Below are 12,929 nucleotides of genomic sequence, written 5' to 3' on the forward strand. Positions count from 1 at the left end.
TGATAGGTTGAATCTATGACATACCATTGTGTTTGGTAGAGCTATGACAGCTTTGATTGGTAAAGCTACGACATACCATTTTGATTGGTAGAAGCTATGACATAATATTTGATCCATAGAAGCTATAACATATCTTTTGATTGGTAGAAGCTATAACATACCTTTTGATTGGTTGAAGCTATGACATATTTATGGTCGAGACATAGTTCTTGGAACATTTTTATATGCCCAATACTTTATATACGAATCAGATTCTATAAACTGGTGATGTTTATAAAATCACATTCAAAATAAAACATAAATCCCAATGTATTCTCAAAACAATTTTCATACTTTTGGATTCTCCACAATTTTTTTTATATAACTGGACTCTTCTATAATTTTCAGAGCATTCTCCATCATTTGTCTTACCACTGAACATTTTACAAAACATCCAATTGTTGACCATTTTTCAATGGATTCTCCACTAAATTTCCACACAAGGAATTCTCCATCATTTTTAATCAAGCCCTAGAGGGGCTTGAGTTATCTAAAACGATGCTAGGTCATTGATTTACTCAGTTTAAAAACACGAAAATATATTTTTGTAGATAAAAATATTTCTAGAAACATAAATGAAGCTTATCTTGAAAACGTCCGTATATTGATAGATATTTTAAAAGTGTTAAAAGTCGGATTCTATTCTATGGCGAATGAACAATGAGTGAAGCTCCGCAGCCGCCACAGTTTCTATACAGAGATATCGCGCTTTCCTCTGTGTAGGAATCTCAGGTAACTTTCAGTCGCTGATGTTTCGGTGGCCAACAAAGCATCCTTGGATGAGTCCACTGGTTACTCTGAAAGGTGAAGCAGGTTACCCCATCAATAACAAATTCTACAATGCATGGTCAGAAAATGTATGTGCCCCCCAAACTGATATTGCTTGTCACTGGCCTGCAAATGATGTGTACTTTGAGTGACAATAAAATAATAGCACAAAATTTAACACAAAATAAATTAGTTAAATTCTCTCTTATACGTCTGACCAGTAGAGCTTATGCGATAGTAATGCGTCCGTTGTCTGTCCGTCTGTCTGTCTGTCTGTAAACAATTTTTCAAAATGCTACTCCTCCTACAGTTTTGGTCTGATTTCAATATAACTTAGCACACAAGTAGAATACACTAAGAAACATAATTCTGTTTATCGGTTTTTGATTTCGATGAACGGTGTAGCCATGGTTACTAAAAATAGAAATTTCTGTGAAAAACATTCAAAAAGCTACTCCTCCTACAGTTTTGCTCTGATTTCAATATAACTTGGCACACAAGTAGACTACACTAAGATACATAATTCTGTATATCGGTTTTTGATTTCATTGAACAGTTTTGCCATGCTTACTAAAAATAGAAATTTCTGTGAAATACTTTCAAAATGCTACTCCTCCTACAGTTTTTGGTCTGATTTCAATATAACTTGACACAAATGTAGCCTATGCTAAGATTCATAATTCTATATATCGGTTTTGATTTCATTGAACAGTGTTGCCGTGCTTACGAAAAATAGAAATTTCTGTGAAATACTTTCAAAATGCTACTCCTCCTAAATTTTTTGGTCTGATTTCAATATAACTTGACACAAATGTAGACTATACTAAGATTCATAATTCTATATATCGGTTTTTGATTTCAATGAACCATGTTGCCTTGGTTACTAAACAAAGAAATTTCTGTGAAAAACATTCAAAATGCTACTCCTCCTACAGTTTTGGTCTGATTTCAGTATATAACTGGCACACAAGTAGAATACACTAAGATACATAATTCTGTACATCAGTTTTTGATTTCATTGAACAGTGTTGCCGTGCTTACTAAAAACAGAAATTTCTGTGAAATACATTCAAAATGCTACTCCTCTTACAGTTTTAGTCTGATTTCCATATAACTTGGCACACAAGTAGACTACGCTAAGATACAGAATTCTGCTTATCAGTTTTTGCTTTTGATGAACGGTGTTGCCATGGTTACTAAAAATAGAAATTTCTGTGAAAAACATTCAAAATTCTACTCCTCCTACAGTTTTGGTCTGATTTCCATAAAACTTGGCATACAAGTAGACTACACTAAGATACATAATTCTGTTTATCGGTTTTTGATTTCGATGAACGGTGTTGCCGTGGTTACTAAAAATAGAAATTTCCGTGAAAAACATTCAAAATGCTACTCCTCATACAGTTTTGGTCTGGTTTCCATATAAGTTGGCACATAAGTAGATTACACTAATATACATAATTCTTTTTGTCATTTTTGATTAATTTTTGATGAATGGTGTAGCAGTGGTTACTAAAAATAGAAATTTCTGTGAAATGCTACTCCAAATACAGTTTGTGTCTGATTATCATATAATTTGGCATGCAAGTAGAGTACACTGACAGACATAATTATCAGTTTTGTGTTTTTGATTTTGATGATTGATGTTGCCATAGTAATTTAAATTGAAATTCTGTAAAATTTTATTAAAAGCTACTCCTACAGTTGTAGTCTTATTGCAATATTGCCACAAAAAGAGACTTCATCAAGGATCATTATTCTATTTATTGCTTTTGTAAAGTAAGATTCATATTCATAAAGTCCCAACTGCTACTTTTCTCTTCCTTAAGTATAAGTGCAAACCAGTAGAGCTACAGTCTTGACAGAGACTTCTGGTTTAATTTTAAAATATAGTATTATCATCAGCTCTGGTAACGGAACCTATATAACTTCTTTTGGATTCATACGGAATATGTATTGGACATGCCGCACAGCAAGATAAATCCATAGTCACGTGGATTATTTGGAGCCCGCAGCCCCCCCCCATTGAAAAACTTCTGCAGGCTTGTAACAAGCTATTTGGATTGATAAACTAGTATATTAAATATTGTGATGTACGTCATTAAGCAAAAAATACAAAAAAACGTACATAGTTTGAAGTATATTAAATGTCTACATAAAAATATTTCCTTAAATTAAGAAACGGCAACTATTGTCTAGAAAATATTCCTGAAAGTGTGTTATGTAAATTCATCTTAGAAAAGTAGTGTGATTAATTATATTTATTTTAATTAAATTCAATGTATGAATTTTGTTTCATGTACATGCATTTTATTCAACAGAAGATGGAACTTAATAGCCCTCATCTTATACCATTTTAGGATATTATTTAATGGCACTTCCTATTTGACTTTCTTCAGCTTGAGTATCTCTGACGTTTTGTCAGTATATACTTGATTCATGCCATAGGATTTTGGATTCATAAATCGAATTCACTTCCAATTCTCAATTACTCTAATGCCATCCACCCAACCCCCTTCCACATTCTCCACCCTTTATCCACTCCCACCCTTCCTCCCATTCCCCCATTCCTACCTTCCCCATTTTCCACCCCTTATCCTTTTCCACCTTAACCATACAACCCAATACTCCAACCCTTACCCTACACTCCCTATCCAATCCCTTTCTACCCCAATTTCCCTAACCCTCCCGTATCCTCTTCATTTCCCCCATTATCTATTTCCCTACACCACCCCTGACTTTCCTCCCCATTTCCCCACCCTTATCCCTTCCAATCCCTAACCTCCCTCCCATTTTCCCACCTTTATTTCCTCCTAACATTTCCCTGCTTCCTAATCAATCCGTTACCTCCTGTTTAACCAACCTTACCCCCCTCCAAATCTTACCCTCCCTCCTCTTCCAACCCTTCCCTCTTATTACTAGTACCTTACACTAATTCCCGTCCACCCTACCCTCCTTCTCCATTCCCAACCCTTATCCTTTCCGAACCCAACCATCCTATTCCATCACATTCCATCCCTTCCCTCCCATTACTTGTACCTTACACTAATTTCCGTCCACCCCTACCCTCCTTCTGCATTCCCAACCCTTATCCTTTATGAATCTTACCATCCTATTCCATCCCTTCCCGCCCCACCCATAAATCCTATTTCCACCCATCCCTTCCAATTCATAACACCCCATCCCTTCCCAACCATACACTCCCATTCTATCCCACCCCTTCCACCCTTATCCCTTCCAATTCATAACCACACTCCTTATCCCTTCCCAACCATATCCCTCTCCAACTGTTCTTCTCACTCTCTCCTGCCCATCCTTAACCTCCTCCCTCTCACCTCCACTCCCCTCCCAACCCTCCCTCTCTCACCCACCCCCCCCCCATTTTCTCCCAACATTACCCTCCTTGACCATCCAACTCCTCCCTTCTTATTTCACTAACCTTACCCTCCCACCCCATCACTCTCTCTCTCTCTCTTCCCTCTCTCTCTCTCTCACTCTTTTTCCCACTCTCTCCCTTTCTCCAATGTTCCCCTCTCCCTCTGTCACCCATCTCCCCACTCCCTCTCTCTCCCACTCTCCCTACACACTCTCTCTCACCACTCCCCCTGTCTCCCAACTCACTCTCTCTTCCCACGTCATCTCTCACTCTCCCTACTCCCTCTCTCTTCCACTCTCCTCACTCCCTCTCTCTTCATTTTTCTCCTACTCTCCAAACTTCCCATTCTCTTGACTCCCCCCCTTTTCCTTACTCTTCAACTCTCTAACTTTTTCTCCCTACTTCCTCCCCTCTCTCTCTCCCCCTCTCTCTCTCTATCTCCCTCGCTCTCCCCACTCCCTCTGTCTCCCACTCTCCCCACCCTCTCTCCCCACTCTATTTCTCTCTCCCCCACTCTGTTATTTTTCTCACTCCCTACTCCTCTCTCCACTCCTTTCTCCCACTCTCCCAAATCCCTTTCCCTCTCTCCCACTCTTTCCCATTCTCCCCAATCCCTACTCCCATCTCTCCCCCACTCCTTTCCTCTCCCCATTCCCTCACTCTCCCATTCTCTCTACTCCCTCTCCAACTCTCCCCACTCCCTCTCTCATTCCCTTTCTCCCACTCCCTATCTCACCAACTCTCCCTCCACTCCCTAATTCTACATACTCTCTCACAACATTCTTCTTCCCTCTCCCAACTCATTCTTCCCACTTCTCTCTCACTCTCTCCTCACCCTCTCTCTTCCACTCCCTCTCTCTCTCTCTCACTCTCTCCCAACTCCCTCCTCATTCCTCTCTTTCTCACTCCTCTCTCTCTCCTAATTCTCACTCTCCCTCCTCACTCTCTCCCAATTCCCACTCTCTCCCTTTTTTCTCTCCCCACTCCCTTCCTTCCCACTCTCTCCTGGCTCCCTCTCACGTCCACTCCCTATCTCCCTCTCTCCCATTCTCCCCATCCTCTCTCATTCTCCCCACTCCCACTTCTCTCTCTCTCTTGCCTCACTCCCTTTCACTCCCCACTCTCTCCCCCAACTTCCTCTCTCTTCCTTTCTCTCCCCACTCCTCTCTTCCATTCCCTCTCTCACCCCAATCACACTCTCCCTACTCCTCTCTCCCCACTCTTTCCTCCCTCAACAATTCAACCTCTCTCCCTACCTCTTATTCTCCCCACTACCTCTCTCCTACTCTCTCCTCACCCTCTCCCCCTCTTTCCCCACTCCCTCTCTCTCCCCATTCTCTCTCTCTCTCTCACTCTCTCCTCACTCCCACTCTCTCCCAACTCCCTTTCTCTTTCTCACTCCTCACCCCTCTCCCTCCCCACTCTCTCGCAATTCCCACTCTACCCACTCCCCCTCTCCTCACTCCCTATCTCTCTCCCTTTTTCTCTCACTCCCCCTCTCTCCCCAATCACTCCCTTCCCACTCTCCTGGCTCCCTCTCACGTCCACTCCCTATCTCCCCACTCTCTCCCCCATTCTCCCCACCCTCTCATTCTCCCCACTCCCACTCCTCTCTCCCTCCACACTCCCACTTCTCTCTCCCTCCACACTCCCACTTCTCTCACTCCCTCTCTTCCATTCCTCGCTCAACTCACCCTCTCTCCTTACTCCCTCTCTCTCCTATTCTCCCCACCCTCTCTCATTCTCCCCACTACCTCTCTTCCACTCTCCTTACCTTCTCTCTTCCACTCCCTCTCCCCCTCTTTCCCCACTCCCTCTCTCTCCCCATTCTCTTTCTCCTCACTCCCACTCTCTCCCAACTCCCTCCTCACTCCTCACTCCTCTCTCTCCTCACTCCCTCTCCTAACTCTCCCAATTCCCACTCTCTCTCTCTCTCTTTTTCTCCCACTCCCCCTCTCTCCCCAATAACTCCATTCCCACCCTCCTGGCTCCCTCACATCCACTCCCTATCTCCCCACTCTCTCTCTCTCCCATTCTCCCCACCCTCTCTCATTCTCCCCACTCCCACTTCTCTCTCACTCTCTCTCTCCTCACTCCCACTTCTCTCATTCCCATCTTCCTCTCTCTCCCTTTCTCTCCCCACTCTTCTCTTCCACTCCCTCTCTCACCCCTATCACATTCTCCTACTCCCCCTTTCTCTCCCCATCCTCTTTCTCTCCACACTCCATCTCTTACATTACTCCCTCAACAACTCACCCTCTCTCCCCACCCCCTCGTTTCCTCTCCTTGCCTTCCCACTCTCTCTCCTGGCTCCCTCTCTCTTCCACTCCCTATCTCTCCCACTCTTCCTCTCTCTCTCTCTTACTCTCCACTCCCTCCCTTCCCACTCTCTCCTGGCTCCCTCTCACGTTCACTCCTAATCTCCCCACTCTCTCTCTCTCTCTCCCATTCTCTCCACCCTCTCTCATCCTCCCCACTCCCACTCCCCGTCTCTCTCCCACCCTCTCTCATTCTGCCCACTCCCTCTTTCTCGCCACTTGCTCTCACCCCACTCCCTCTCTCCCATTCTCCCCACTTTCTCTCTCACTCTCTCCCTCCCCACTACCTCTCTCCCCATTCCCTCTCTACCACTCCCTCCCTTCCCTTTCTCTCTCTCTCCTGGCTCCCTCTCTCTTCCACTCCCTATCTCCCCTATCTCCCCAACTCCCTCTCTCTCATTCTCCCCTCTCTTCCTCTCTCTCCCACTCTCCACTCCCTCTCTCCCCCACTCTCCACTCTTTCTCCCCCACTCTCCACTCCCTCTTTCTCTCTCTCCCACTCTCCCTACTCCCCTTCTCTCTCTGTCCCACTCCTATTCTCTCCCACACTCCCCACTCTGACTTATCTAAAATAAGATTATTAAAACACTATCCAAAATTATTATGAAATATTTTATTCTCTTCGTTTTACTTAAATTATTTTTACCTTTTAGCAGAATTGCATATTTTTGCAAAAGAAATGTATTTTAAAATTATAAGGGGAAAAACTTTAAACATCACAAAATACTGCTCCTCAATTTATAATTTGATCACAGCATTATATGTTCATGCATTTAATTTTTACATACATGCTTGAATAACAATATCTATATGCTTACTAGCATGCAAGTTCGTTAAATGGCTTTGTTATCTTTCTGAAGTCTTTGATGAAGCAGTGGTAATAGCCTATAAACTTCATCTACCTTAGTTGGTCTGAGCCTGTTCAGGACTTTATCCATCTTATCTAAATCTTGTTCTATCCCGTCTTTCAAAACCACATTCTATGTATTTCACTCTGTCCTTGAAAAAATTCTTAGATGAAAGTTTAAATTTGTTTTTCCCTGAGGTATTGGAATACCTTTTCTAATCTTGATCTCTACATGTTCTTCAAATGTTCTTGAAAATATTAATAAATCATTCAAATAGATGTAACGCTGATGTTGAGATGAAAATTCTCTGAGCAATCCTCCATTATTCTTTGTTCCATGATCCCGCCCTAGTGTTTGTCTCTCAATGCCAGCCATGGCAAGTTTTAAATTTGTTTCATATGGTCTAGCTGTCTTTATCCTGCATCCAGACTGGATACGTCCTTTCTTAACCATGGGTAAACCATTTATTCCAACTGGGTTAGGTTAACTTCCTTGGAGTTGTGTGTTATAACTTCCTACTTGACCTCTGTATAAACTTTGACCTCTTAATAATCCATCACCTCTTTTTGAATCTTGACCTCAGTATGTTCCTTGTCCTTTAGATCTAAACTTAAGTTAATAAGGTGCAGACTGTCCATAATATGAATTCCCTTCATCTCCACTGTAGTTATCTTTCCTAATTAACTGTTGTGGTCTGCTGTATCTCTCATCCTTCAGTTGTTGTACCTCAGCTGTCGATCAGCTTGTCTGTAACGTTTGTTTGACTTCATCCATTTTAGATGTAGGCTTGTCTTTATGTATCGCACTCATCACATTTGAAACCTTACTTCCTTTAACGTGTTTATTTTATATGATCATGATCCCCTACAATAGCTCGCAGTCCTGATCTCAGTTCATCAAAGGATAGAAATTTGTCATGTACGTATACCAATGCATCCTTCAAATCAGGTCAAAGTCCTAGCTTCTCAGACAGAAAGCATTGTGACACAGCATGTCATCCTCTTTTTCACTGCTCCTTCTTCTCGGAGGACCGTTTTATTGACAATGTTTTCAAGCCGACAACCCCACTCTGATACAGTCTCATTTGGTCCTTGTTCTGCATTGTAGAATTTTCCTAATACAGAATATACATGTACCGGTACTCTTTGGCTGCTTTCAATTGTATCAAAACAAGACATATCTGGGGGTATTTGTGAAACACTTATATCCCCCCACCCCCAGAAATAAATTATAGGGTGCACAAGGAAAGTAAATGATTGAAAATTTTAAGTCCAAAGGGCATAACTCTGTCAAAAATTGCTCAATTGTACCCAAAAAGAACTTGACCTATAAAAATGTCATTTCAGTATGTGCAATCTATGCAAAGAAAATGAGCAGAAACTAATGTGGACCGACAGATTGACTGACCAACCAACAGACAGACAGCAGCAAAGCAATATGCCCTCCCTTCTTTGAAAGGCGCATACTGTATAAGTAGATATTTTAGCGAGGATTTAATTTTGGCATTATTAGGGAAGGTGCTGACATCGCTAATATTGAGTATCGCTAAAATTAATTGCGTTTTATTTGTAATAGCTTCTTAAGTAAGCATTTTCAAATCGCTAAAACTACTTCTGAACTACTACTACGCTAGAAATAAAATACCAGTATTAAGAATAAATCGCTAGATTTGCGTCTCGCTAAAATTTCCACTTACGTGGTAATAAATAAAGTTCATCTTGAGAATAATAGTGTCATTGGTTGCACTAGTACACCAAGTCTCATGAAAACATTAGCAGCTTCTCCTTCACTGATCTTGGAATGGCTTGTAGGATTTGGTCATCTCTGTACACTTTTTCTTTAGCAAGACACTGTACGTCTTTATGCCATAGTTCATAGGATGTTTCTAATTTTGATGATCTGGAGAAAGTTGAAATTTATGGTAATCCTGGGTAGTGCTTTATAACATCAGTTTGAATTTCAGATTCAGTTTTCACTGTTGGTATTTTAGTTAATGATCCAGAACATGTACTAGCAAATCCTTGTGGCCATGTTTGAAGATCCTAAGGTGTATCTGCCTTGGGTTTAACTTCAAGGCTTTAGAAGAATTAATTGATGATGTCCTTGGCTTCTTCTGAAATATCATCTCCCCATAATGATCTTTTCCAAGAACACACAATCCTTGACAGAATTTGAATTTCCAATGTAGTAAATCACTTCAATAGTTCACTCACATGTATCACTTGAACTGAACTCAAGATATTTCACTGATTTCAGAATTTCACTTTTCACATCCCAAAATGTATTGTATCACTTTGATTAACATCACAAATATCATATACATGATTTAATATGATAAACTGTTTGTTTTGAATATACCTGCTAAAATGTCAAAATAACATCTAAAAAATCAAAATGAAATATACTTGAAAACAAGAGTCCCAGGGGGCCACATTGCTCACCCAAGTTAATTTACTTTGGCTAAGAAAAAGCAGAAATCAGTTCAGTAATGCAAAGTTTAGATATTAAAGTAGTTTGGGGAGGTATGATTTTAACAAATTAACTTATAATCTCCACTTCCTAAGGTTCGAATTAATTTGACACATGATGGCTTTGCTGTTCTTTAGATAAAAATTTTATCTAAAAACTTTATACTCCTTTGTAAAACTCTGATCCCCTGGTATGACCTATCTATTCTCCTGGAGCCCGGTTATGATTTGAGCAAATTTAAATTACTATAACATTATCTTGAATCTACACTATCTGAATATGCTTCCCTCTCAAAATGTCTAATCATGACTTTGCTGTTCTTGAGAAAAGAAAATTAAAGATTTTTTACCCTTATGTTTTCAATGTAAAACTTAGATTCCCCCTCGTAGTCCCATCTTAACCCCTAGGGTTATCATTTGAACAAATTTTGAATCTACACTACCTGACAATGATTCCACATAAGGTTCATATTTTCAAGCACAGCTGTTCTTGAGAAAAAGATTTTTAGTTGATACCATTACATTTTCACAAAATCATAACAATTAACCTCCTCTTGGAGGAAGAAGAATCAATTGAAAAAAACTGAAAATCCACTTCACCCAACGATAAATTGTGGCAAAGTTGGTTGAAATTTGACCAGTGGTTCTTGAGAAGAAGATGAAACTGAAAAGTTTACAAAGTTAGCAACAGAATTTCAGGGAAGCTATTACATAAATAAATGTCACAGATGAAAAAATATATTAAAAGCAAACTCAAAGAATTTTGGTCCCTGCTTTTCAGGTGGGATCCAATTACTAATATTTATGGGATATTCAATGTATCAAATATGAATGCCTCATCATATGTCCTTCAAAAATAATAACTAAAGTTGAATTTTTGGAAAATTATGTCAAACATGAAGGTCAAGTGGTCCAAAATCAAAGCATGTTTAGAAACATCTTGTCACAGGAAATTCACATGTCAAATTTGATAGTCCTAGCTATCTTTTCTCCATTAAAAGTTATAAGGGAAAATGTCATTTTTGAAAAGTATGTCTAATTTGAAGGTCAAGGTTACAGGATCTAAAAAATAGTATATTTAGAAAGTTATTGTCACAGATAATATACAGGTGTAATATGAAAGTGATATCTTTTCTCTTTCAAAAGTTATGACTAATCAAAAGTATTTTATGTTATTTTTTTGAAAAGTATGTCAAACTTCAAGGTCAAGACCACAGAGTCAAGATTCATAGTATATTTTGAAAGGTCTTGTCACAGGTAATGTACATGTAAAATATGAAAATCCTATCTCTTCTTGTTTTAAAGTAATGTCCAGGCTAGGTTAAAATATTTGTGACAGACTGATAGACAAATGAGATTTATAAATGTGATCTCATTTTTGCAAAAGTGGGCAACAATAATGAATGGAATTTCCAAAATAAATTAAATAACATATTGAATTTCACAAAAATTTGAAAATAAATCACTAATCAGTAATCAATATCCAGTTAAATTACTCTTAGTCCAAATACCAGTCAATATTATTCTGATTTAGAACGATAAAATTTAAATAAACAAAATCAAATCAATTACAATTCAACTTATTTTATTAGATAAAAAAGATTATGTAGCTCAGAAAGAAACAAAATCAAAGAAATGTCCCCCCAAAATTAAAACATTTAAGGTCGAATGCAACGAGTACCCCAAGATTTTATTTCATAGATCTTTAAGACATCCCTAATTAAGTATGGTTTCAGCATTTGAAAGGCTGATAATAACTTAATTATTTTATATGATTTTTTTGTATTTTTTTAAAGAAAAGGAAAAAAATATTTATATCCAAATTAAATGCTTTGGACTTGAAATTTTGCTGTAAGTGAATGCATCATATGAATATCTATTAAAATATGTAAAGAAATGGTGTATAAATATTTAATTTTTTTAATAAAAAAAATATTTATGAAAACTAGAACTGTCCAAACGGGACAAAATACCCCCCGCTGGGTTTTTCAGAAGTACGTTTTTCCATAATAAAGATATGTATCAAACAAAAATTATGAAATTTTTCAGTGACCTTGAACTTCCCCAAATGACCTTGGGTCAAGGTCATGACACACCCTTGGGGCATGGGCAATCTTTGTGTGAAATGAGAACCTACCAAGTTTATCCATAAGAAAGATATGGACCGGACAGGAATTATGAAAATTTTTTCTTCCAGTGACCTTGAACTTCCCCAAATGACCTAGGGTCAAGGTCATGACACACCCCTGGGTCATGGGCAATCTTCGTGTGAAATGAAAACCTACCAAGCTATCCATAAGAAAATTTAGGAAATGAAATTTTTCTTCCAGTGAAATCCCCAAATGACCTTGGGTCAAGGTCATGACACACCGTTGGGTCATGTGCAATCTTTGTTTGTATTGAAATATTAAAACGTAAATAGATAAGAAAGATATGGACCGGACAGGAATTATGAAATTTTTCTTCCAGTGACCTTGAACTTCCCCAAATGACCTTGGGTCAAGGTCATGACACACCCTTGGGTCATAGGCAATCTTTGTGTTAAATGAGAACCTACCAAGTTTATTAAGAAAGATATGGACCGGACAGGAATTATGAAATTTTTCTTCCAGTGACCTTGAACTTCCCCAAATGACCTTGGGTCAAGGTCATGACACACCCTTGGGGCATGGGCAATCTTTGTGTGAAATGAGAACCTACCAAGTTTATCAATAAGAAAGATATGGACCGGACAGAAATTATGAATTTTTTCTTCCAGTGACCTTGAACTTCCCCAAATGACCTTTTTTTGGGTCATGGTCAATCTTTGTGTGAAATGAGAACCTACCAAGTTTATTGATAAAAAAATATGGACCGGACACGAATTATGAAATTTTTCTTCCAGTGACCTTGAACTTCCCCAAATGACCTTGGGTCAAGGTCATGACACACCCTTGGGTCATGGGCAATCTTAGTGTGGAGTAGTATCTAATGTCCCTCTGTAAAGATATGGACCGGACACGATTGCACGGACAAGAAACGGGATGGTACAGAAGACGGACAAGGTTTTTTTATATAAAAAAACTTCGTTTGCGGGGGGTATAATAAAACATATTATTTGTGATTATTTCCC

The 12,929-nt window shown here is 39.2% G+C and overlaps 2 protein-coding genes across 2 annotated transcripts; one reads left to right on the forward strand and one right to left on the reverse strand.

Moving 5' to 3' along the window:
• Window positions 1-2,769: 2,769 nt before the first annotated feature.
• On the forward strand, window positions 2,770-5,419 carry LOC134282507 (uncharacterized; the record flags this gene model as incomplete). Its single annotated transcript, XM_062764912.1, has 4 exons — window positions 2,770-2,779; window positions 3,730-3,871; window positions 4,661-4,794; window positions 5,334-5,419. Coding segments are annotated over exons 1-4 (372 nt in total), but the record flags the coding sequence as incomplete, so codon positions are not given.
• Window positions 5,420-6,647: 1,228 nt separating this feature from the next.
• LOC134282510 (octapeptide-repeat protein T2-like) lies at window positions 6,648-7,439 on the reverse strand. The gene is made up of 2 exons (XM_062764915.1): window positions 7,404-7,439; window positions 6,648-7,034 (listed from the first exon to the last, which is right to left on the reverse strand). The coding sequence occupies exons 1-2, from the start codon at window positions 7,437-7,439 to the stop codon at window positions 6,648-6,650; spliced, it is 423 nt and encodes a 140-aa protein (XP_062620899.1).
• Between the last annotated feature and the right edge of the window lie 5,490 nt (window positions 7,440-12,929).

This window comes from Saccostrea cucullata, unplaced genomic scaffold, assembly GCF_032062105.1.
Source record: "Saccostrea cucullata isolate Sc308-1 unplaced genomic scaffold, CSIRO_AGI_Scuc_v1 ctg7608, whole genome shotgun sequence".
Classification (NCBI taxonomy): domain Eukaryota; kingdom Metazoa; phylum Mollusca; class Bivalvia; order Ostreida; family Ostreidae; genus Saccostrea; species Saccostrea cuccullata.